Below are 27,283 nucleotides of genomic sequence, written 5' to 3' on the forward strand. Positions count from 1 at the left end.
GGACAGATCACTGGGAGTATTTAAACAGGAAATGGATAATAGGTATCTCATTAGTAAGGGTATCAAGGGATATGGGAAAAAGGCAGGTAATTGGAACTAGGGGTGAGTTTAGTTTAGTTTAGTGCATAGTCATGGAACAGACCCAATGGGCCTAGTGGCCTGCTTCTATTCCTTTATCTTGTGATCTTGAAACTAAAAGTTAGATTAATTCTGGTATAGCTGCTGTGAAAAGGATGGTTGCTTTGGCAAGTGATGATGTTGAACAAGCTGACCAAAGAAGAAACAAGGGAGGTCAGTGAAGGTTCTGGAGAGACAAGGATTTAAATTGGGTATTTCTTGAAAATAGGTTTGACTGATTCAGGCAGCACACACAATTCATGTTGCCTTCTCATTCAGCCCTTACTAAGCATGCTGTTCAGTGCCTTAAAGTTTGATTGGATATCAAGACAACTCCTTCACTACTTGAACTAACCAGCACATTCAAAATTGTGGCCAAATTACAAAGAAACAAAATTCAGAAAACATTCACATGGTCACATCTCGAGATAAATTACCGACTATATTTTGGACACCATATTATGGAAAGGACATGGGGCCTAAGAGACAAGAGAGAAAGTTATGAGACATAGCACAGGCCACAAAAGACCAGTCACTTGGAAAGACTAGAGAAATTGACCATTCTTTTTACCAAGTACATGTTGCATTTTTTCCCCCCCAAGAACTAGGCTAGCTCCTCTGTTATAAAAGTGATTTTCTGGTGCTCTTTTTTCACTTTACCATTCTCTCTGTGGTATTAGGGCTGTTCAGTAGTTTGAAGTAGAGAGATTGCTATTGATTTGTGTGTTGTACCTGTTGGAATGTTGATGGTACAAATTTGCAGATGACACCAAGATTGGTGGTGGAGCAGGAACTGTTGAAGGAACTGTAATGGCATAGAAACCATTTGGTCTTCATAATGTTCCATCTTTACTGACAAGTTTTAAGTCATTGCAGGAGCTTGGTGAATGAGATGTCTGGCAGGAAGAGAACTTGTGATAGATACCAGGTTGCAAAAGAAGTTTTACATATTTAGGATTCTCTTCGACATTGATACAAAGACCCCAAACATCTGACTGAGTAATGGCCATGTTATTTTTCAAAATATTTCTGCATCTATCAAATGACAATACCACACAGATATTCTGAGGTTGCCTCAGATTTCTTTGTTGTAGAATAAGCAATCTTGCGCAAACCTAATTAATTAACAATTCAACACCAACAAACACTTTATGGAGAAATTCCATCTTACCTAATGTAGACCTGTTTTTACTGACTAACCAACAGTGATAGCCAAACAGAGATGACAGGCTGATGGAAAACATTGCAGCTGCAAAGAACAGGAACATGATGTGGAATTTGGCCTGGGTATCTGGTAGGCCATTCTAGGGAAGAAAAAAAGGAAAAAGGTAATATGCAAGAAATGCAAAAGATATTTGTGAGGCTATATATTACAAAACCACATCTGTTTTAATCCCCCCCATCTATTCCAAGACTTGGCCATTCCACTATATCAACACCAATCTGTACTCAAACTTCCACCAATTGTCCAATGATCCATAAACTCAAATAACCAATGACAGCTCTTGAATTTTTCAGTTGTATCCTTTAGATGGGAGTGTGAAAGTTTCAGATTTCCCTTATTATTATTGAGAAAAAAATCTGCCTTCTGCTTCCAGTCCTGATTGGTCAAGAATCTAGTTCTGAATTTGTAAAAAGGTAGGATATTTATTTCTGAAATTATATGTAATTTTCTCCAAAGGAATTCGACTTTGAATTTCTGTCTTTCATCTTGCCATACTCAAATGTGTATTTGATTTCCAAGTCACTGCAATACACTTTCTTTCCAATGCTAATGCTATTTTGATAAATTTCACTTGATAAAATGATAATTTAACTTAAATAAATATGCTACTTTTTTTTTACAAATTTGGAGCCCGTAGATGCAAAGTTTTGGGGTGAATATGGAAAACTGTACTTCCGACCTCTTAAGACGTGCTATAATTTTCTTCCCTAAAATTGTAAGATCCCAATGTATCCTTTGTGCAAGCCAGAAAATTATTTTTCTCATTCATCTTTTTCTATATTTTATATAACTATATATTACATTTATATCTTATATGGTTTTTAAGTGGGAGGGGGGTATAGGGAGGGATTTAATTAATATTTTGTAAATTTAATTAATATTTGCCTATGTAAGTTTATTAATTAAAAGTATGGAATTTTTTAAATATTAAAAAGAGTTCTGACTCTGCCAGACTAAAAAAAAAATCAAATAGCTTAATTAGATTGTTCACCAGTCTTCTTCATGATGTAAACTTGCAAGTGTTACCATAGCCCTTATTGATCCATCCTTGCACCCTTCTAAATGGGTAATTGCAATTAAAAGTGAGAAACCCAAAATCAGATGTACTGCAATTAGTAGGGTCAAACCTAAATGTCAGCACTGCCATGACCACAGTAGGGTTGTTTCCACAATGATGAAAAACATATTCTCAATCGTCCTTTTAGAAAAGTAACAATTTAGTCCGACTTACTTGTGCTTTCTTTTGAAAGATATTGAAATTAGTAGATTGGTTGATACAGAATCCAAGAATGAGAATTAATGTAAAATTGCTGAAATTGGTTAAACCTTAACCAAGCCATCTATATATATTACACTGCTCTTTCAATATCATTGGATTCAGTCACTGTACAAGAACACTTCTCTGAATCACCTGCAAATTGGAGGAACAACTGCTTCAACAACTATCGCTCAGTTGCACTAACTTCCACTGTGATTAAATGCTTTGAGAGGCTGGTCATGGCCAGAATTAACATGTAACTAAACAAAGATCTGGATCCACTGCAATTCGCCTATCATCACAATCGCTCCACAGGAGATGAAATATCGCTGGTTCTCCACTCAGCTCTGGATCACCTCGAAAACAGCAATCCATACATATGGCTGCTCTTCATCGACTACAGCTCGGCCTTCAATACCATTATTTCCTCAGTGCTGGTTAAGAAGCTACAAACTTTCCGCCTCTGTACCCACCTCTGCACTTTGATTCTTGACTTTCTCATCGGAAGACCACAGTCAGTACGAATTGGAAGCAACGTCTCCTCCTCACTGATTATCAATGTAGGCACACCCCAAGGATGCATGCTTAGCCCACTACTTATTATACACCCATGACAATGTGGTCAGGCTCAATTCCAATGCTATCTTCAAGTTTGCCAATGACACCACAGTTGTCGACAGAATCACAAAAGGGAATGAGAAGGTATATAGGAGGGAGACAGATCAGCTTGTTGAATGGTGTAGCAACAACCTTGCAAAACCAAGGAGATGATTGTGGACTTCAAAAGGAAGCCAGGGGAACATGACCCAGTCCTCATTGAGGGCTCAGTAGTGGAGAGGGTCAAGAACCTCAGCATCTTGGAAGATCTGTCCTGGAGCCTTCAAGATGATGCAATCACAAAGAAGGCTTGCCAGCGGTTATACTTTCTGAGGTGTCAGAGGAGATTTAGTAGGTCACCAAAGACTTAATAAACTTCTACAGGTGTACTGTAGAAGGTGCACTGAGCCGGCTTGTCTTGGTTCAGTGAATAACCCAAGCTGGCTTTAAAGATGGGTTATTCACACACCAATTAAGTGGGATTGCTGTGTAGAAGGGGTATGCTTCTCCAAATGCTCATAAATCCTGACCCCAAGGATCCTCTACAATAGTTTACTCACCAATGAAGCAAGATTCACTGATCTATAATAACCAGAAATTTCCCTATTAACTTTCTTGAACAAGGAATATTTGCCATCTTCCAATCCTCTGGTACCACTCCTGTGGCCAGGGAGGACACAAAGATCATCAAAGCTCCAGCAATCTCTTCTCTCACTTCCCATAGTAATCTTGGGCACCTGGATTCTGGTCCCTAGTCATTCCTTTCTCCAAATCCACTTGTGTGCATTTTTCTATATTTCACAGATGCTCCAACGCTACCTCTTTCTTAATCTCGACGTGCTCCAGCACATTATCCTGTTCTACAATCAATCAACACTGCTTCCTGGCATGTTTTCCCTTTTGTCCCTGAGCAGTCCTACCCTCCCTCGAGTCATCCTCCTGTTTTTTCACATGCGTGTAGAATGCCTTAGGTTTTTCCTTAATCCAATCTGCCAAGGCCTCATGTCCTTTTAGCTCTCCTAAATCCCTTCTTAAGTTTCTTCCTGGCTACCTTATAATTCTTGTGGGCCCTGCCTGATTTCTGCTTCCTAAACCTTAAGCATGCTTTCTTTTTTTTTGTTGAAATGTTCTACCTTTCTTGACAACCATGGTTCTATTACCCAACCATCCTTTTTCTCTCAGTGGGCCAAACCTATCCAAAACCCCATGCAAATGGTTCCTAAACAATCTCAACATTTCTGCTGTGCATTTTTCTTGAGAACATCTGCTCCCAAATAACACTCCCAAGTTCATGCCTAATGCTATCACAATTAGCTTTCCTCCAATTGAAAACTTTCCAATATCTTCTACTCTGATCCTTGTCCACGGCTGCACTAAATATCAAGGAACAGTGCTGACCACCTCCGAAACATTCACCCACCAAGAGGTTTGCCACCTGACCAGAGGTTTGTCACCTGACCAGGTTCATTGCCCAATACTAGATACAGTAATGGCCTCTCTTCTAGTCAGCCTGCCCCTATACTGTGTCAAGAATCCTTCTTAGACATACCAAGTTCTGCCTATCTAAACTTTTTGTACTAAACAGTCAATATTAGGGAAGTTGAAGTTACCCATGATGATAACCTTGTTACTTTTGCACCTTTCTAAAATCTGCCGACATACCTGCTTCTCATAGTGGTGGTGGTGGGGTTATAGAATAATCCCAATATTGATTGCTCCCTTCCTGTTTCTGACCTCCATCCATACTGACTCAGAAGATAATTCTCCACAATGTCCTACCTTCCTGCAAATGTGACTATAAACTAAAGACATAACGTGACTTGCTTAGGTTAATAGTGTTTATTCTTTGTTCCATTGCGAGATTTAGCAACACCTATAGACATATGTAAGACATTGATAGGGTAGATATTTTTTTTTCCTCTCCCCCAGAGTGGAAATGTTAGGGAAACATATAATGGAGATTTGCAAAACAGTTTTAAATTGAAATTTAGATATTCAGCATGGTATCGACTCTTCTGAACCACGAGCCCATTTTGCCCAAATACCCCAATTAACCTACAACCCCTGTTCATTTTGAAGATTGGGAGGAAACTGGAGCACCTAAAGAAAATCCAGGCAAGACAAGGGGACAGTGTTGATGGTGTTGGATTCAAACCCATGTTGTTCGCACTGTAATAGGGTTGCGCTAACCACTTCGCTAACCGTTCTGCTCAAAGAGCGTGGCAGTTGCCTTAGGTCCCCGAAACATGTTGCCATAGGAGGTGATAGAAAAAAAAACAAAAATACTTTAAGTATTTAGACATGCATATAAAAATGGGATGTAAAATTAGTGACTGCTGAAAGAGATTCTCTGATTCATAATAGATTAATTCCTTGCACAATGAGATAATCACATTTTTGAAATTTGGTCTCGTAAATTTATAGATATATCGAAGACTGTTATGAGCAAGGGCAATTGATATCATTTGAACAATTTAAGAATAAATATGGTATTCTTAATAATATGATATTTTGCTATTTTCAAATCAGAGCATACTTGAATGATAAAGCTGGGTCCAAAAATGCATTTACCAAAGAGTAGTGATAAGAAGACCCTAATAAGAAAGGGAAATACAAAAAAATTATCTCAGCAATTTATCACTTACTTCAAGTGGGGGGCCCTAAACCAGGGATTCATAAATCTAGATAAAGATGGGAGTCAGACTTAAATATGATAATAGATGAGAAGAATTGGGTTGATTTATGTTGAGACTGTATGACTAATACAATAAATGTAAGTTAATAGACTGGTATAATGTAATTTTTTACATCAGCTATATCTCACACCACAGAAATTAAATAAATTGAAATCAGATTTATCAGATCAGTGTTTTAAATGTGGCGAAGAGGTGGGAACGTTTTTTTTACATTCATCATGGTCTTGTGATAAAGTAAGACTTTTGGCTGGAGTTAGGAATTTTTTTTGAACAAATTACAGGAGTCCAATTTCCACAAAATCCAGAATTTTTTTATTAGGTAACATTACAGGGATAAGACCTAAAGTGAAATTAACTAGCTATCAGATGGAATTTGTTAAAATCGCATTATCAGTTGCCAGAAAGTGTATGGCAGTTGCTTGGAATTCTGAATGGGGAAAGGGAAAATGTACAGTTGTGTTCCCCTCATGAAAATGACATATAATTTAAGGAAGAAATATGATCTATTTCACAAATTTGGTGTCCACATCTACAAAAAAGAGGATTAAATTTTAATTTTTTTAGATTTCTAAATTTTCTTGTTAGCCTCCAAGATCTGCGTGGAATCCCATTAATGATAAAATAGATATGAATTTTAGACTAGATGAAATTTAACAATTTCAGCAGTTTCATTCTCATTCTTTATCCTGTTTTTCTTTTTTTTTTAAATTCTAACACTTCACTGTACTTTCTTTTCTATATTTTTAATTGGGACTTAGGAGGTGGGGGAGGGGGTGTTGGGGTATTATCATCATGTATTTAATATTCTATAGATTATTATATATGTATTTTGAAATATATTTGAATGCATGGTTAAAAATGTTAAATAAAATATTCAAATAAAAGAATATTTAGACATGAAACAGAGGGATAGAGACTACATATATGCAGATGGGATTAGCTCAGTTTGGCATCATGATCAACAATACTACATTCTAACATGGTACCAACCCTAACCAAATGTTGATCAAGCCTATGTGACAGATTATAGATATATTTTTGGGAGAACCAGTTTCTTCGGTAAGACACTGAAGTGGTTGGTTCCAAGGAATCAGTTGTGGGTGTCCAGCAAACAACAAATCTCTCTCTGAAAACCGACAAGAACCTTCCTTAGAAGTAACCATTTACCTTTCTAGCACCAAAGCCTGGTGAACTTCATAAATGTTAAATTCTGCAAACAGTGAACTTGGAGGAATGAGAAGTGAAATTGGACTGTGAATCAAAGAACTTTTCTGAACTTGCATGCACATTACATAAACATGTGCTTGGAATTAGAAAGGGGTTATGTTAAGTTAGTTAATAGTGATAAGTTAAAGTGTGATTCTGTTTTCATGCTTAAAGATAATTAAAGCAACTTTTGTTTAAGTAAACATTTGTCTTGGTGAATATCCTATTGCTGCTGGGTTTTGGGGTCCTCTAGGCTTGTAACACCTGGGACACTCTAAATTTATGCATCTTTGCTTCCATAAGACTATTCATGAAGGACTATGCATGGTCTTGGTATTCATAGTTTCCTTTGAACAGATTATGATTCTAGGAGACATCATTGCTATGGGCTGCAATGAAGATTCACTAGACTGAAGGCAGAGATGTGAGGACTTGCTTGTGAAGACAGCAAGTACTACGGGTTCTGTATTCAAAGGGAGAAGAGGGGATATTATTGACCATTCAAATTTCTTCATTGATTTTTACAATAGGGGCATTTACCTTGGCTAGAGCATCTTAATCTAAAGATCAAGATCTCAAGACAAGGGAACAGTTGTTCAGGATTGGCATGAGGAGATATTTCTTCAGAGTGTTAGAATCTTTGGAATTCCCTACCCCAGATGACTATATTCAAATCTGATAGTTAGATTTCTGGAAACTAGGACAATGTAGCCATATGGAGGTAGGGTGGGAAAATTGTTAATATTGAATCTTAGCCATGATCTGGTTGACTGCAGATGTTTAAAAGGTATTCAGACTTGAAGCAGCACTTAAATTTAAATCTTCTATACCCGTTTAAGTTAGGATATTTAAATTCCGGGATGCTCAGAGTGCCAGAATTGGAGGAACAAAGCATTTGCAGACTTTCTTATTTCACTCCAGATGGAAACGGAGATTGTGAGACTCGTGAAAGGTAACAGAAATGGGGAAGTATGTAAAAATCTGAAAACAAGGGTGAAAATTTCAACGTCAGCAACCACTAAGACACACTGAGACTCATACTGAAAATTAGATGAGAACTATGAAGCATTAGTGAGCTTCATATTTATTGAGGGTAGAAGGTAGAGGGCTCGTCTAGAGTGTATTGGAATGGTCATGACCAGAGGTGAGAGAGGCATGAATAAATTGAGACAAAGACAGAGTTGGGCAATATTACAGTGTGGCCTACATAACAATATTCAGGTCCAAATAAATGGTGAGGATGTGTGATGTGAAGCACAGTGCAGGATTAAATAGACATCAAGGTTGTAAATAATGTTCAATTTCAGATTGCTGTCAGGGAGACATGTGGAATTTGCCAAGTATATATGATTGTAAGAGTTAGTGAATCTCATAACAGAACAAATAAAAAGTCATTAAGCTGAGCAAGACACATTGGGTCCTTCATTTATTAGACCAGCTCTCTTACAGTCCAAACTAACCAATCAAAACCTGTGTTGGATGTTAGCTGCATCTTGCACCTGACTTTGAAGTTGTCCTTGTTCTCGATTGGCTGGCTTGTGCAGGCTTGTCTGGACACCTGAGTCTAGCCTCGGGTGAGTCACCAATGGTGACAGGGTTTACACAAATCACACGTAGGTGTGAGGTCCCGACATGGCATCAGGATTTGAACTGTGTAGACACTTGGAATGTGTTATAAATATAGGTTGTAGTTGGTGACACAAGAGACTACAGATGCTGGAATCTGGAACAAAAATAAACAATCTGCTGGAGGAGCTCAGAAAATCCAGTAGCATCAATAGAAGAATGGTTGACATTTCAGATCGGAACCCTTCATCAAGTTATGCTCTTGAAATGCTCTGACCCAAAATATCGACCATTCTTTATCTCTCCCCGATGCTACTCAGACTTCCTCTGTAGATTGTTTTTTTTTGTTATAATTCAAAGCTTAGACTGCATATCCACAAGATTTCTTGCTTGGACTCTAAATGAAGTCCTCACAACAACTGAGCACTTGGTGACATAACTTGGTTTAAGAAGACCCTCTAACTGTAAAATGTTTGAAACTAACACATGCAAGGAGACACTAAAGCCATCAGAAACAAAAAAATAGTATTGGGATAGAACAACTGAGTTACAGATGCAGCGATACGATAATACAAGCACGACAATGCTTCATTTCAACATTACCAAAGGAGGCAGAAGATGATTTTTTTTTTCCCCCAATAAGTTTCCTGCAAAATTGTAAATCAAAAGGGGAATATGTTAAAAATGTTAATAACTAATCAATTTCCATCAGGGAAATGGGGCCGATCAAGAATTTGGATTCCTACCCAATATTCCTTCAGGCGGTTAATTAGAAATCCATCCTTGAAAAGTGGGACGTCATCAAAAGAGGTGAAAGTGGATGGAGGAAATCAATAAAAATAGAACAAGTTAGAATTAATAAAATAAACAAATTATGAAATAACCAAAGAAAGTGCCATACTTATGTCACCATTGAAAACTGCTTGTGTTTATAGAGCACCTTTCGCAACCACAGCTGCTAAAACATGCCTTTTAGTCATGGAAATAGAGTTTACAGTGTTGTTATTGCTGCACAGGAGAAAAATTAGCAGCCAATTTGTGAACAGCAAGCTTCCACAACAGCAATGTGACTATGGTCTGCCTCGATTCATAGGTGTGTAGGAAACTAATGGTCAGGACACTGGGAAGAAGTTCCTGCTCTTTGAAATAATACTATTGGTTTGTGTATGTGAAAAGGAGAAGGTTGAAAGAAAGAGTTAGGAGAAAATGGAAATAAAACCAGTCACAAGTAGTAGATATGTTTTGTAGCGTAAAGGCATTTAAAACCATACTTCTAACTACTATTCAGAATGTCATTGGCATGGGGAAAAAGAACAAAATTTCATGTCGATAGCACATTATTTACAATATCTTGTTTTTAAAGTATACAAGATCAAGATGGAGTAGTTTCAATTGACCAATTGGTCATTTCCTGCACAAGGATCCATATATATCCAAAAATCACAAAAACTACATTCCTATTTTCAAATGTTCATCTGAAGTGTGGGGTTATTTTTTGGTCAAAATGCTTCTTAAAGGAAAGAGTTATGAAAGGAAATTATATTTTATTTTTTAAACCATAAAAGGAGTTTTCTTACTTAGCCCTTTACATGGCCCCAAAAAGCTCCATTACAGGAAACCACAAGTTCAAACCATCTCCCCCAATCATAACTAGCACAACTACTTTTTATGTTACATCAAACCCCTTTATGAGGCTGGGTGAATGAAATAAAAGTAATTTTAAAAAAAGTTTGATGTTTCATCACTCAGAAGGCTCTTATTAAGACTTCCTTCCTATCTCCATAGATATGCTACAAGCATCTACAGACTAAAATGATATTGATCAAAGTTGCACATTATCTTAGAATTTATCAAGGAATACATTAAATTTATTCTGAAGCCCTGAAGCTTAATCCAATAGGAGAACAGCATGGTTTGCACCAATGAAGGTCAACATTATATCCAGACACAGCATTAAGTGACTTTTGCCTTGTTAATTCAGTAGCTCTGCACAACTGTATCTTGCTTACAGCTGCAAAAGTCAGGTGGGCTGTACAATGGAAAACAGCAAAAAAGAGAAAGAGGAAAATATAACACTATATATCCAGTTCTATAGATTGGCAGAGTCTCTATGGCTGGAAGGTGTATGCTGTATTGAAATTCAAATACTACAATCCATTCACATTTATTAATATAAACATTTTCCTTCTTTAATAGCCATTCTTTTTTAAAAAATCTTGCTCAGGGTCAGATATTGAGAAAGCAGCAGGGATGCTTTCATCAGTCCACAAAGGTGACTTTCATGATTTGGACCCATGTACTGAAATAGATGATTGGAGGTTTTACTGAAGTGATCATCTATGATGATACAAGGTTATACTCTTCACCCAAGACTGAGGTAGATAACAGGGCTCTTTTTTTTTTACTGGTAATTAGAATTACCTCTCAGGACTGGATTATAATAGCGTCAAGGTTACAGCACTAAGTCATGTTCTACAATTTCTCAACTCAAAGTTTTGAAGTCTCTAGATTTTTGTCTTCATGGACCATTTATCTACAAACCATTATCTCATAGGACATATTTATAAAGTTATTTTCCATATAGTGTACCTTCATAAATAAATAAAATAACAATTGCAGAAGGTCAAATAAAAATGTGACATTCATTTTCATTGCTATTTCTGGAAGTTGGCTGTGTGAAAATTTTCAGTTTACTATACGTATACAGTATAAAATATTCATCATCAAATGTTATAAAAATACTAAATTTTATCTGCTTTTGATTTTGGTGCTGTCATCTACAAACCCCTTTTCTTTTGCACTCTAAATTACATTTAATTATTATTTTGCAAATTGTCAGCAGATTTTTGCACTGCTCCAAATTCTCGCAATATTTCCTTCAGAGATTCCTTTAGAGATATGTTAAACTTACCATCCAAAACTTAATAAAGTACTGCAGATCAGTTGCTGCGGTAAATACACAGTACAGTAGTGAGTAAGCCAAGAAAAGGAAGAAAAACTTGTAGTTGGAAAAACCAACACAATTGTTCACCCTGGAAAGAAGCAAAATAATATAATTAGTGATTTTTTTTTTCAGAATCAGAATGCTGAATTTACTAAAGAACAAATGAATGAAATGCAAGGAAAGAATGGATGAGGGGTAAAGTAGGCCAATGACCTTAAACTGATCCTCAACATCAATGTTGTTGGAAAATAAACAGTTACTGACATACTGTTTCATTAGATATTTGTAATGGATCAGTTTTTTCTCTTTATCAATACCACAATACTTTAAAGACAACAAAGTAAAATTACAGTAGAGTGCTGCAGTTTTATTACTAACATATATTTTATTTTTTGTGATTTGATTCCAACCTTGCAATAGCATGATGTACCGTCACAAGAGAAATAACTCCTTCTGTGCTCTCTTCCAGGAGGAAAGAGCAACAGGAGATAGATAATAAATTTCCTCAAAACATATGGATGAAGGCTGTGCATTGGCTACAAATTTAAGATTGCGTAAGACAACTTCAACAACCCTATATGCACATTCTGTCATTACTCCATGGTGCGTGGATGTATCTGCATGTCTGCTAGGTTTCCAAAGTGCTATTGACCTTTTGCTGTCAGTGACCACTTTTCCCTGCTGCAGATAATAAATAACAGATAGCTAGCCCCAAAAATCTTCACCATCTGTCTTTCAATCTTCTGCATGCTATAACTGGTCATTCCCACCTTCCCACAATTTGACAGTACCACCCATTCCCTCCAATCACAAATATATAATTCTCTATTTCTTGGGCACCAGCCTATAGTATCCAGGGAGTGACTCCACCATTATAAAATTCCATCCCACTGCCGCATCCCATTTCTCCTCTCACCCACGGCCCAATGTCAATCCTGCAGTCACTGAAATTTCAAACAGGAAAAAATTGTATATCCAAAGTAATGCACACAAGATTATGTTACCAGCTAAGAAGTACTGTACTATGGGTTCTATTGTGGCATTTGTGAAGTTCAAGGCTCAGCTCAGCATACAAATCAGTTGTCAATTTTTCAAGCAATCTTGTTCAGTCAGAATGTAAAGGGAGCAAATGGAATTAGTGCAAGAGAATCGAATGTGTCATGTGTGACAAATGGATTTAATTTTCTCAGGGATAGAGGTTGAGCAAGCAATCTGACTACAGAAAGTAGAAGGTGATCTGGCAAGTCTAAATTTAATCTGGGTAATGTGAAGGTATGTAATTTGATATCATGTTTTCACAATGACACGAAGAAAAAATATAAATTTACACTTAACATGACCCCAGTATCTGCAGATTTTCTAATCCCAACTCTTTCCCAGAATACATCCTGGCAGAACTGCAAAGGTTACAGTGGTGTCACAGTGAAATTTGTGGATTCCATTTTCTGTTTACAACAGGATAGTTGAGAGAAGAAGTAGGCAAGTGCAGCCTATTCAAATGGGACAACAGAGGAGATGCATTGGAGGAGATTGCTGCAGTTCAATGTTGCAGTCCAATGGGTCAAGAAAACTTTAAATAGCTTTGTTTGTGCTGTAGCAAGCTCAGAAACTAGGATGGATAGATTCATCCATCTAGGCAGTAATGATAGGTAGGTGTTGATTTGTAAGAAAAAAATAATAAAGGTCTTTAGAAGTTGGTCACTGGAAGGTGGTTTGCAAAATTTGAAGGATATTGTTTTCGTGGAAGTTCAGATTGTTGTCTCGAAATGGAAAGAGGCCATCCATGAGAAGAGGGGACCCATTTATAATACTTCTCCCCTAAATATGTACATCTCAATTTCAGAGAAATTGTGATACTATCTGAAGCTACAATATTAAATGAAACAGCTTGTACAAGCGTGACAACAGAAGATTTACATACCAGGGACAGTGATGGTCCATCTTTAAAATGCATCTGTTGAATAGAAAATATTATTACATTTATATTTATAAAGCCCCATTTTTAAAAATCAGTTCCTTTGTTTGATTTTTTGTTCAGGTGGAATTTCAGTCACTAGTGGAGCATGAACTTCACCGTGTAAGTGTTCACTCTTGCACTTAAAGCAGATGCTAAATTAAAGCATTTTAATGGTCCAATATAACAATGAGGCAGAGATTGGCCTATAGTCTCTTGAGCTTGTTCAATTTTATATGTGGTCTTGTACCTTATCAACGTTCCTATATAATCCAATTCCTTACATGTCTCAGTCTCAGATAAACTTGATAATTGTGCATATACAGAATTCACGATAGGAGCCAAAATACAGTTAAGCATTCCATAAAATTTGTTACAAGCACCACAAGTCTTGGATCACTCACGTGGATTAAAAAAGTGATCTGTTACATGTCCAGAAGATCAGAATTATTAATGAGAAGTATTTGACTACATTCTTCCGCAGCAATGTCTATTGCGCTTGGGAGAATGTTGTCATGCAAATCAAGTTGAGAAGAACCATTGTGTTTTGTTGCTGCTCATCATGTTCCTGAATATACCACCTTCAGGATCAAACTTAACAAATTATTCAGTTTCCAAAATTAGTTGTGGCTTTAAGCTTTCCTTTTCAGATGTGAAAGGTTTACTGCTGTAACAGGGAACATACACCAATTAATATCACTGATTAATCCACTATTCAAGATCATGGTTAAATAATCAGGTGTCCATCAGAATACAGTATCTAGACACACCTGGAAGAACACCTTGACCAAGCTGATATATATTTACACCTCAACCGAAATGGTAAAGAACTACCTGATTATTATCTTATTGCTTTACTGAATTCTATGCATAATTGCAATGATTGCACCTTTTTAAAAATATTTTTAAAATTTTTCACACTGTGAACCATATCAACCAAAATATGTACAAATGTTTCTCATTAAATTTACACAGTGGCATTTTCTCCCTTTTTTCCCCCCTTTCCCGTCCTTCACTCTTCCCCCCCCCAAAACCCATAAATATTAAACATATAAAGTACAATAAAACCATAAAACAATGTCTTCACACAAAAGAAAATAAACAAGAAAAATGTGTCATCTATTTGTTACACACTATTGATAATAATAGGGGTGAATGATCTGATAGTAGTACTCAGTTTTCCTAACTCTCCCTTGAATATGGCCGACAACAAAAACATATCAATCCTTGAGTATCTTTTGTGCCTACTCGAATAATAAGAATATTTTTTTTTCTCTTGGGCGTTGCCTCCTCCATATATCCTCCAAGAAAAGTGCAGAGAACAAAACAAAGGACTCTACATCACCTTTGTTGACCTCACCAAAGCCTTCGACACCGTGAGCAGGAAAGGGCTTTGGCAAATACTAGAGCGCATCGGATGTCCCCCAAAGTTCCTCAACATGATTATCCAACTGCACGAAAACCAACAAGGTCGGGTCAGATACAGCAATGAGCTCTCTGAACCCTTCTCCATTAACAATGGCGTGAAGCAAGGCTGTGTTCTCGCACCAACCCTCTTTTCAATCTTCTTCAGCATGATGCTGAACCAAGCCATGAAAGACCCCAACAATGAAGACGCTGTTTACATCCGGTACCGCACGGATGGCAGTCTCTTCAATCTGAGGCGCCTGCAAGCTCACACCAAGACACAAGAGAAACTTGTCCGTGAACTACTCTTTGCAGACGATGCCGCTTTAGTTGCCCATTCAGAGCCAGCTCTTCAGTGCTTGACGTCCTGCTTTGCGGAAACTGCCAAAATGTTTGGCCTGGAAGTCAGCCTGAAGAAAACTGAGGTCCTCCATCAGCCAGCTCCCCACCATGACTACCAGCCCCCCCACATCTCCATCGGGCACACAAAACTCAAAACGGTCAACCAGTTTACCTATCTCGGCTGCACCATTTCATCAGATGCAAGGATCGACAATGAGATAGACAACAGACTCGCCAAGGCAAATAGCGCCTTTGGAAGACTACACAAAAGAGTCTGGAAAAACAACCAACTGAAAAACCTCACAAAGATAAGCGTATACAGAGCCGTTGTCATACCCACACTCCTGTTCGGCTCCGAATCATGGGTCCTCTACCGGCACCACCTACGGCTCCTAGAACGCTTCCACCAGCATTGTCTCCGCTCCATCCTCAACATCCATTGGAGCGCTTACATCCCTAACGTCGAAGTACTCGAGATGGCAGAGGTCGACAGCATCGAGTCCACGCTGCTGAAGATCCAGCTGCGCTGGATGGGTCACGTCTCCAGAATGGAGGACCATCGCCTTCCCAAGATCGTGTTATATGGCGAGCTCTCCACTGGCCACCGTGACAGAGGTGCACCAAAGAAAAGGTACAAGGACTGCCTAAAGAAATCTCTTGGTGCCTGCCACATTGACCACCGCCAGTGGGCTGATAACGCCTCAAACCGTGCATCTTGGCGCCTCACAGTTTGGCGGGTAGCAACCTCCTTTGAAGAAGACCGCAGAGCCCACCTCACTGACAAAAGGCAAAGGAGGAAAAACCCAACACCCAACCCCAACCAACCAATTTTCCCCTGCAACCGCTGCAATCGTGTCTGCCTGTCCCGCATCGGACTTGTCAGCCACAAACGAGCCTGTAGCTGACGTGGACTTTTTACCCCCTCCATAAATCTTCGTCCGCGAAGCCAAGCCAAAGAAAAATATCCATAGTTTCATTTCCTGCATTGATGTAACCATAAATTTGGCTACTTTATTCTTTTTGCTCATCTTTTGTCCAGATTTATCCATCGATCGGGAGGCCGCGACTCCACAGGGCAGGCACTAACCTCGGGGATCAGGCGCTCCACGCCACCACAGCAAACTGTTCCTTTGTGCAGGTAAGGCCTTGTTCTTTCTTCTCCGGTGACTTTTCTAGTTTTTTTTCGGTTGTTTTTACTTTCTCCTTCTTGGGTCCCATCTTCTTTCTCTTCTCTGTAATTTTACCTTCTATTTCTTATATTTTATTTTTGTTGTGCTTTGTCTTTTCCTATTTTTCTAGAGAGGGCAGGTTTTCCCGACTGGCCACTACTCCATCACGTGACTCCTTAATTTTCCACTTTTTTTTGACGGTTGCTTGAGGCTGCAGATAGCAGGGTTTTTACAGTGCATACATTTATACAGCAATAATTTCCAGAGCCAAAAACAAAGATGTTTTGTGATGCCAAGCAGCATCACAATCGAATCGAATCGTTGGCCATCCTGCGTAGAACACGGCCACAGCTGCTGCTGTCTGCGAGAATACCGATTGCAGGCCACGAACGCTGCGCTCACGCCAAAGTTCCGCGTTGGCCCAATGATTTCACCTGAAAGGAACTTTGGAGCTTTGGATATTGTAAGGGCACTTTATAAATTTAGCCATTTCTTTACATTTAATCAAATATGATTACAATTACGGTACATTGAGAGAAAGTGACCAGCAAGTCAAGACCCCTAATCTACTCAAGTATCCTTTAACAATAGGAATTCTGCCCCTACCTCTGGGATGGTCAAATTTCTATCAAAAATGTTATTTGGGAAATGCCTGTTTACAACACTGATGTCATAATATTCGCACTCAAACACAGTAACATTTTAGAAAAGGCATCTCTCTCTCTCTCTCTCTCTCTCTCTGATATAATGCTGCAGAGATAGTCTAATAGCAAAAAAAATTTTTCATCCTTTCACAGTTTGTGCTTTGCAAGAAAGGTCAACATTTAATACCATTCTTTAACTCCCTTATGTCAATTGTCAAATGCGACGTCACTGCCTTAAGACTGTAGTCTCCCAAAGACCAGACTGTTAACAAAAATGGCAGATCACTCAGTCGATCTGAACAGTGATAAATGGAAAAGGCTCCAAGCATTAAAAATGTAATTAGACAATTTGAGAAGAACGCCAAGCATGAAAAAAGGTTACAAGTTCTTATAATTCTGGCAGTTCAGCATTGCTTTAAAACAGTCATTCTAAACAGGGGTCCTACACCCCCAACTCCAGGGCCCTCAGCACATTTATGTAAAAGTCTAGTTTTCTTTTCTCTAGTATTTGCCATGTTGAGGAACTGCACGAAAACCAACAAGGTCGGGTCAGATACAGCAATAAGCTCTCTGAACCCTTCTCCATTAACAATGGCGTGAAGCAAGGCTGCGTTCTCGCACCAACCCTCTTTTCAATCTTCTTCAGCATGATGCTGAACCAAGCCATGAAAGACCTCAACAATGAAGATGCTGTTTACATCCAGTACCGCACAGATGGCAGTCTCTTCAGTCTGAGGCGCCTGCAAGCTCACACCAAGACACAAGAGCAACTTGTCTGTGAACTACTCTTTGCAGACGATGCCGCTTTAGTTGCCCATTCAGAGCCAGCTCTTCAGCGCTTGACGTTCTGTTTTGCGGAAACTGCCAAAATGTTTGGTCAAGAAGTCAGCCTGAAGAAAACTGAGGTCCTCCATCAGCCAGCTCCCCACCATGACTACCAGCCCCTCCCACATTTCCATCGGGCACACAAAACTCAAAACGGTCAACCAGTTTACCTATCTCGGCTGCACCATTTCATCAGATGCAAGGATCGACAACGAGAGAGACAACAGACTCGCCAAGGCAAATAGCACCTTTGGAAGACTACACAAAAGAGTCTGGAAACACAACCAACTGAAAAATCTCACAAAGATTAGCATATACAGAGCTGTTGTCATACCCACACTCCTGTTCGGCTCTGAATCATGGGTCCTCTACCGGCATCACCTATGACTCCTAGAATGCTTCCACCAGCGTTGTCTCCGCTCCATCCTCAACATTCAATGGAGCGACTTCATCCCTAACATCGAAGTACTCAAGATGGCAGAGGCCGACAGCATCGAATCCACTCTGCTGAAGATCCAACTGCGCTGGGTAGGTCACGTCTCCAGAATGGAGGACCATCGCCTTCCCAAGATCGTGTTATATGGCGAGCTCTCCACTGGCCACCGTGACAGAGGTGCACCAAAGAAGAGGTACAAGGACTGCCTAAAGAAATCTCTTGGTGCCTGCCACATTGACCACCGCCAGTGGGCTGATATCGCCTCAAACCGTGCATCTTGGCACCTCACAGTTCGGCGGGCAGCAACCTCCTTTGAAGAAGACCGCAGAGCCCACCTCACTGACAAAAGGCAAAGGAGGAAAAACCCAACACCCAACCCACCAATTTTCCCTTGCAACTGCTGCAACCGTGTCTGCCTGTCCCGCATCGGACTTGTCAGCCACAAACGAGCCTGCAGCTGACGTGGACATTACCCCTCCATAAATCTTCATCCGTGAAGCCAAGCCAAAGAAAAAAGAAAAGGTTTTCTTTTCATCTCATGTAACACAAATATTATTTTTATGTTTTTTTTAATGTAGTTGGTGGGAGAAAAGTACAAAATAAACCAAAACTTGACTGCTTCACAGGGAAGTGGGCCCATAAACTTTGAGCAGAGTCCTGGGTGGGGAATCATAGCTGAAAAAAAAATTGAGAGTGGCTGTCTTAAAAAGTTCTGTTCACACCATTATAAGTGACAACAAATCATGGGTAACAGAACTGAGTAAATTCAATAATGAGTGTACTTAATTGTGAGGCATGTTATTGAGAATGAATAAATGCTTACTTGTCACAGACTGAGCAGTGGTGACAGCGATCTGGCTTCACAAGTTGACATCTGTCACAGTATCGAATTGCTTTGAAAACAATGTTACATGTAAAGTTATGGAACAAATATCTGGGCAAAGATAATACTGTAGGTAAAAATCACATCCATCCATCTTTTCACTACCTTTCTTATGAAATAGATATTGAAAATACATTGCCTGATATAAGCATTTGAATACCTATCACATTTAAACCTAATTTTATTTTTCACGCAAATGTTTTTGGATTGATCAAATTGATTAAAGCTTCTTTAAATTAGATTGTTCTTCATAATGTACACATGAATTTCCTTTAATAGTTAGCACTTTGTACCTACAAGGCAAGAAATAACAGTGATCCAAGTTGGTTAATATCTGTAGATGTATCACACATTTAATAGCTGATTTCCAACCTCTCCACCCCTCACATATCCACCCAGTATAGTAACCTCACAACATCCAAATAACTGTGCTATTTTAGAGATAATGACATTTAAATTTTACCATTTACCACTTCATTTGTATATATTTAATAATTAAAGTTATTAATTAGAAGAAAAACTAGTACTACTTTTAGTTTACATTGTACTCAAATGTAGTTTGAATGTTGAGGAAACGACACATACGATCTCTGAACAAAAGGCAGTGTGTTATTTTAATTTTCCTTTCTACTGCAACATCTAGACCAGCATTTCCAAACTGGGTTCAGCGGAACCCTGGGGTTCTGTGGAAGAAATGACAGGGAGTAATAATGACTTACCTGTTATTCTTTAAATTACTTTTTACCTCTGTCTTTTAATTCAATTTGTTTCTGGGGAAGACAAGATGGGTGCTGCAGTGGGGGAGGTGAGGGAGATGCATGTGACCATCCAATGACGCTCACCTCAACTGCTCATCTGCACAATACCTATTTCAATCGGCGCCCAGGCTTGGCCTATCCATCAAAGGGTCCGGTGACGGGGTTCCGGGCCAATTAGCAGGTGGATGGGTGGGGCGCCTATTCACCTCACCTTTCAAATAGTGGGTGACATCACCAGCGTTCTGTCAATCTCTGCCCGGGCCATTACCGAGCAGAGACTGACCCCCGCCCCACCCCCCCGCCATTGTAACATTGGAGGGCATTATGGAGAATGGTGAGTTTATTTACTTTCTTACTATGCTTATGTATATACCAGGTCTTTTAAACTGTAATTGACAATTCTGTGATTTCCAAGTGCTCCCCAAAAGGGTTCTGTGAACTAAAATGTTTGGGAAGCCCTGGTCTAGACTGTTCCAGCAATTTTCAACAGAAGCTCAAAAACATTTCACCTTTTGATAAGAGTTTGTAACCTTTTTGAAACAGTGAGCTGAACAATTTCAAAAGCACTGCTCCCCTTTATCAGAGGTAAATAACAATGATCTGCGGCTGCCATTTCTTCTGCCTCGAGCACCATTTTTTATCTTGAACTATTGTTGCTTTAAGCAGTTAACTTCCATCCGGCTTCATTATTTCTTCAGCGTTGCCCTTTCCTGAAGGACCATTCTCTGGCTCTGACACTTATATCACTAGCTTTGAAGGGTTGCAGACCAGAAGCATTAAGAGTTTCTCTTTCCACAGAGGCTGCTCGACTTGCTGAGTGTCAGGTTTCCAGCAACTGCATTTTTTTTTTAATTCTCTTTTTCCAGTTCTGATGAAATGTCACTGAACTGCAAAATAAACTCTTCTTCTGTCCTTGTAAACTACATGATTTGCAAATTATTTGCAGTAGTTTTTGCCTTAGATTGCATTAGATTTCAGCCAGAAGCTTGGTCAAATCAGGCAGCATCTAGGGAATCAGTTGGCATTTTGACTCCAGTATGTTTGGTAACATTATTCATTTAAATTTTCTATTTACCTCCAGATAAGGTTCTTGTGTAGATGGGCAATTCCTTGGACATTCGTCTGAGGACTTCCTGCTGACCTTCACACCGATCCCCTCGTTCTATTTGTTCCCTGTCTGTGTATGAAAGGTGGAACTGTGGAGAAAAATTTAACATTTTAAATTTAGACATACAGCAACGTAACAGCCATTTTGGCCAATGTGCTCGTGCCACCCAATTTACAACCAATTAACCTACACCCCTGGTACGTTTCAAACGGTGGGTGGAAACTGGTGCCTCCCAGGAAAGCCCACACAAACACGGGAGAACATACAAACTCCTAACAGACAGCATGGGATTTGACACACAGTCTCGATCGCTGGCACTGTAAATGTATTGTACTAACCGCCATGCCAACTGTGCCATCCCACATATTTCAAAAATTAAAGTTCCATCATCTCAGAATAATTTATTGTGGATCAATTTGGTTCCACTGTCAGTTTCAGCTTTACAATATTTTCAAGTAAACTTACTTTGAATGACAAATAATTATTTCTCAGAGTTAGGTATATCATATTCAGGAAACCTAGATTGTTTTTATAATTATCATCTTCATTAATAATTTTATGCACTCAGGTCCAGATTTCTTTGGAGCAGTAAATATGGAAGATCAGCTTCTTTACAGGAATTGAATTGGACAATGCAACATTTTTTTTAAAGTATTTCATTTTTAAATGCTGGAATCTTTAAGATTCTTTGATGTCTCAAACATATTAAAGTATCATGGATTTTTAAAATAATACTGACAGAACATGAAATTTATTTCTACAGTCCATCACAATGACTTATCTCAATATGCTTCCTCATATTTTAGGAGGAGATGTTGTCAAAATTTGTTATTTCCAGTGGCAAGTCCTAAAAGGGATGGTAGTTGTTGGAGAACCAAAGGAACCAGCCCCACATTTAAAAGACACAACAGCAAATCATTGAGGATTCTTCAACACCGCCTTCCAAAGGCAAACATGATTTGAACACTGATGTCTATGGAAAGGTGAATAAGTTCACTGATGACATGAATCTACGGCAGTAGACAATGAAAAATGTTAACCAAACTTACTGTGATGGAATATTTAGAAATGTTTTGGGAGATAAATAGGTAAAATTAGAGTAGATTACATACATACATAGACTTTAAAACAGATCTTATTTGAAATACGAAGAATTCATATTCAGTGACTTTACAGAAACTGTGGACAATGCTAGGCACATTTCACAAGTAGGTGCTAATTGAAATTATGTCATGAATGGATGGAGTGTTGTCTTTAAACCAACAAGCAGGAGACACACTGGCGATTGATAGCTCTTTGCAAGGGTTTTGACAGAGTGCACAGAAAGGACACTCCTGGGTTCTTGTTTACCTAAATTCAACAGATTGAGCAAGAAGACTGACTCCTATTGTTTGCTGGAGAAGGAAGGGGATTTGCAAGTGAGAGAGAGAAGGACATGTGGCTGGCAGTTAGAATCTCAAATGGAGAGAGAGATACACATCTGAAACAGTGTCAGCCAGGAGAAGCTTGTTGGAACTGAAACAGAAGCTCCAGAGTGGCAGATGGCTGAATGTGCTCTCTGTCTGATGTTTCTCTTGGAATAAGTAGAACAGAAAGGAACTCTGTGATAGCCTGAAAGAAAGAGGTTATCACCTGGAGAACCCTGATGGGGAAGTTTCATTAGCAAGACAATGAAGTGACTAATGGTGGTACCTCAGCTGTGGAAATCCTGGTACAACACATCCCTCTCTCTGAAAACCTATAAGAACCTTCCTCAGCGGTAACCATTTACCTTTCGAGCACCAAAGCCTGGTGAACTTTATACATGTGAATTCTGTGCACAGTATGGACCATTGCCTTCCCAAGATCGTGTTATATGGTGAGCTCTCCACTGGCCACCGTGACAGAGGTGCACCAAAGAAGAGGTACAAGGACTGCCTAAAGAAATCTCTTGGTGCCTGCCACATTGACCACCGCCAGTGGGCTGATATCGCCTCAAACCGTGCATCTTGGCACCTCACAGTTCGGCGGGCAGCAACCTCCTTTGAAGAAGACCGCAGAGCCCACCTCACTGACAAAAGACAAAGGAGGAAAAACCCAACACCCAACCCCAACCAACCAATTTTCCCTTGCAACCGCTGCAACCGTGTCTGCCTGTCCTGCATCGGACTTGTCAGCCACAAACGAGCCTGCAGCTGACGTGGACATTACCCCTCCATAAATCTTTGTCCGCGAAGCCAAGCCAAAGAAAGAAGATAAAAATTGCCTGCAACCAGAGAACTTTGAAGAATGAGAAGTGAGATTGAACTGTGAACCAAAGAACTTTTCTTAAATTTACACATACATCACATACACGTGTGCTCAGTTTTAGAAGGGGGTTAAGTTGGGTAGTTAAGTTGATAGTGTTAAGTTAAAGTTTGATCCTGTTTTCATGTTTAAAGATAATTAAAAACAAGTTTTGTTTAAGTAACTATTTGTCATGGTGAATATCTATTGCTGCTAAGTTTTAGGTTCTTTTGGGCTCATAACATTACAAATGGTTCTAGATCAGATGGGGAAACTGGGATAAGGAACGGAAGAAGTGTGATATGCTGAATTTAAGGGGGGGGGGGTCAGAAGAAAAATAATTAAATCAAGGAAGGACTTGCTCTGTCAATGATAGAGCCCTAACATGTGTTACAGAGCAGAAGGTCCCATGGGTGCAGGTACATAACTCTTTAAATTTGGCAGCACAGGTAGACAGAGTAGAAAATAGAGCATATGGGGTGCTTGTAATCAATGTCCCAACTGTTAAAGGCAAGGACTGGGTCATCTTTTGAAATCATACAAGATTTTGACGAGGCGATACTTGGAGTTTTGGTTGCCCAGCTGTAGGAAGAATATTATAAAGGTGGACAGAGTACAGATGAGGTTTATGAAATTGTTGCAGGATTAGGAAAGTTGAGTTATCTTGAGGCATTTTTATGGCTCTCCCACAAAAATGCCAATCCTGTTCCTAGTTTAAGCTAATTAGCTGTATTGTAGTGTAATAGAGAGATTTTCCCAAAATATAATGAGCATTGTACAGAACACTTTGGAATCAGAGGAAAAATTAGACTGGATCCAACGTGGAAACAGAGCAAAATACGTGAGGTACAAAAGAGATGAGAATGTTCAAAAACATTTAAAAAAAAATGGGATGATTAATTTACAGAACCAATGCATAAATTTAATTCACAAAAAATTCCTCTTCATACGTACCTCTTTAGTTGGATTCATTGGCTTTGTAAAGATGGTTTTCCAGTATGACCACACAAACATGATGAAAAGCATGTGGTAAAATACAAGACAGACAACTGGAAGAAAGGAAATGAGAAAATCACATTAAGGCTAGCACATGATTTAAACATATAACAGTTTTATTTTTATCTATTTATGCAATCAACTGGCCCAAAAATTAAAAAACCTGGCTCATCAATTAATTATGCAGTTAACTTTGTTTTCTCATAAGCACAGTGAAAATGTAAAAATCTTTTTTAACTGTACATTTAATAAATACATCATTACATTCTACACAAAAGGATAAGGCTGGAAAGGGGTACTGATGGTAGTGATCAGCCATGATCTGTAAAATGGCGGTGCTGGCTCGACGGGCCGAAGGGCCTACTCCAGCTCCTATTGTCTATTGTCTATTATGCAATGTACCCATAGGCTTGTGAATTAATGATTTAAAAAAAACTGCCTCTAATTTTCATTTTAAATCAACATCAATAACACATGAAAACTTGCTAAAATGTTTGATAATAAGGGGCCATATTTCTAAGACCATATTGGGTTTGTCCACAGTTCTTCCTCTGACACCCCTTCTCTCAAGTTAATAAATATATTTAAGGCAGAGATGGATAGATAAATAAAATACAATGGAGCCAAAAAGGGGAAGGAAAATGGTGTTTAAGCCAAGAATGGGTCAGCCTTGGCCTCATTGGAGGGACTGAATGATTGAGGGTTGAATAATTATAAATATTTGGGATTTTGGTAAGTGGGTTACATACATACACACATTTTAAAACAGATCTTATTTTAAAGACTGAATAATTCATATTCAATAATATTGCAGGATATCTGGAGAATGTGATGCACATTTCACAAGTAGGTGTTATTGAACTGAGGTCATAAAATGAATGGATTGGTGGCTGTTCGAAGCTCTTTTCCAGGGTTGTCACACCTGGGTTTTGTTTATCTAAGACAACAGCTTGCCCAAGGAGAAGGACTCTTGTTTGCTGAAGAAGGTGGGGGGGTTTGCAAGTGAGAGAGTCACGAGGGCTTTCTGGCAGTCTGAGTTGGAGAGAGAGAGAAAGAGGGAGAGAAAACAAAGCCTCTCAGCTTGTGTGTGTGACACTGAAAAGAGACTGAACAGTCACGGTTGAAACAAGTCAGGAAAAGCTGGTTGGAAACAAAGTTCCAAAGCAGTGGATGGCTGGAAGTGCTATCTGTCTGATGTTTCTCTTGGAATAAGAGGAACAGAACGGAGCACTTTTCTGGTTGCCTGAAGAAAGAGGTTACCATCTGGAAAATCCTGATGGGGCAAGTTTCATCAGCGAGACCTTGAGGTGACTAATGGTGGTACCTCAGTTGTGGAAATCCTGGAACAACAAATCTCTCTCTATAAACCTTACAAGAACCTTCCTGAGCAGTAAACATTTACCTTTCGAGCACCAAAGCCTGGTTAACTTTATACATGTTAAATTCTGTGCACAGTCAAGAATTGCCTGCATCCAGAAAACTTGGAAGAAGGAGAAGTGAGATTGAACAATGAACCAAAGAACTTTTCCTAAATTTACACACACACATTCCACACACGTGCACTTAGAATTAGAAGAGGGTTAATTTGGGTTAGTTAAGAATAGAGATAAGTTAAGGTTTGATTCTGTTTTCATGTTTAAAGTTGATTAAAGACAACTTTTGTTTTAAAAGCCACTTGTGTTAGTGAATGTCTATTGCTGCTGGGTTTTGGAGTCCTTGGGGCTCGTAACAAGGGGGTTAACTGACCTATTCCTCTTCCTGTTGTTTCTGCTCCATGTTGAAGCAAAAGCATTTGCAAGTCCTACGATACCTTCTTGGTGTGTCAGTCAAGATGGATTATAATTTTGAATCCATGCAAATACTGCTTTGAGAACTTCATACTGAAACTCTGTCCAGTTCAACTGAATAAAGTGAGCTTAGGATTTAGCACTAATATCTAAATTACTTTACAGTTGGATACTTTAGTGCCAAAAAAATCGGAAAGTGAAAGGATTCCTTATAGTATACTTAGGTCTGATGTATCTGTACGGGAAAAGATTTTGACATATTATGATTTAGTGAGCTCTATCAATAAATAATGTTATAATGGATAAATATTGGGAGAATTTGGTAAGATTTGGCATAGGTTACATACATACAGATCTTATTTGAAAGACTAAAAATTCATATTCAGTAACATTGCAGAATCTTCCGAGACTTTTATGCACATTTCACAAGTAGGTGCTAATTGAAATGACATCATGAAATGAATGACCATTGTTTGGAGGAGACAAACTGGCTGTTAAAAAGTACTTACATGTGCTCACAGAAAGATGACTCCTGGGTTTTGTTTATCCAAGACAACTGCTTGACCAAGGAGAAGAACTCCTGTTGTTTGCTAAAGAAGGTGGGGGTTTTGCAAGTGAGTGAGTCACATGGGCTTTCTGACAGTCTCAGTTGGAGAGAGAGAGACAAGCTAACAAGTTCTCCCAGCTAGTGTGTGTGAGACTGAAAAGCAGCTGAACAGTGCAAGCCAGGAAGAGCTGGTTGGAAACAGAAAGTTCCAGAGCAGTGGATGACTGGAAGTGCTATCTGTCTGATGTTTCTCTTGCAATAATAGGAACAGAAAGGAACTCTGTGTTGCCCTGAAAGAAAGAGGTTACCATCTAAAAAACCCTGATGGGGCAAGTTTCATTAGCAAGACCTTGAGGTGACTAATGGTTGTGGAAATCCTGGAACAACAAATCTCTCTCTGCAACCCCTACAAGAACTTTCCTGAGCGGCAAACATTTACCCTTTGAGCACCAAAGCCTGGTTAACTTTATACATGCTAAATTCTGTGCACAGTATAAAAATTGCCTGCATCCAGAGAACTTGGAAGAAGGAGAAGCGAGTTTGAACTGTGAAT

General features: G+C 39.0%; 1 protein-coding gene and 1 long non-coding RNA gene across 4 annotated transcripts in view; one reads left to right on the top strand and one right to left on the bottom strand.

The window, feature by feature from the left end:
• Positions 1-27,283, bottom strand: part of LOC138757372 (palmitoyltransferase ZDHHC2-like) — an 88,960-nt gene that overhangs the window by 31,806 nt on the left and 29,871 nt on the right. For all 3 annotated transcript variants that reach the window (XM_069924573.1, XM_069924572.1, XM_069924574.1), the window contains exons 3-8: positions 24,355-24,449; positions 21,103-21,223; positions 19,210-19,279; positions 13,531-13,563; positions 11,577-11,697; positions 1,289-1,421 (exon numbers count right to left, since the gene is read on the bottom strand). In XM_069924573.1, the coding sequence (XP_069780674.1) occupies positions 1,289-1,421; positions 11,577-11,697; positions 13,531-13,563; positions 19,210-19,279; positions 21,103-21,223; positions 24,355-24,449 (573 nt within the window). The remainder of the gene's footprint in view (positions 1-1,288; positions 1,422-11,576; positions 11,698-13,530; positions 13,564-19,209; positions 19,280-21,102; positions 21,224-24,354; positions 24,450-27,283) is intronic.
• LOC138757373 (uncharacterized) overlaps positions 16,358-27,283 on the top strand; it is a 30,372-nt gene continuing 19,446 nt past the window's right edge. The window contains exon 1 of the long non-coding RNA XR_011353541.1: positions 16,358-16,450. This is a non-coding gene — a long non-coding RNA (uncharacterized lncRNA). The remainder of the gene's footprint in view (positions 16,451-27,283) is intronic.

The sequence above is a fragment of the Narcine bancroftii genome, chromosome 3 (genome assembly GCF_036971445.1).
Source record: "Narcine bancroftii isolate sNarBan1 chromosome 3, sNarBan1.hap1, whole genome shotgun sequence".
Taxonomy (NCBI): domain Eukaryota; kingdom Metazoa; phylum Chordata; class Chondrichthyes; order Torpediniformes; family Narcinidae; genus Narcine; species Narcine bancroftii.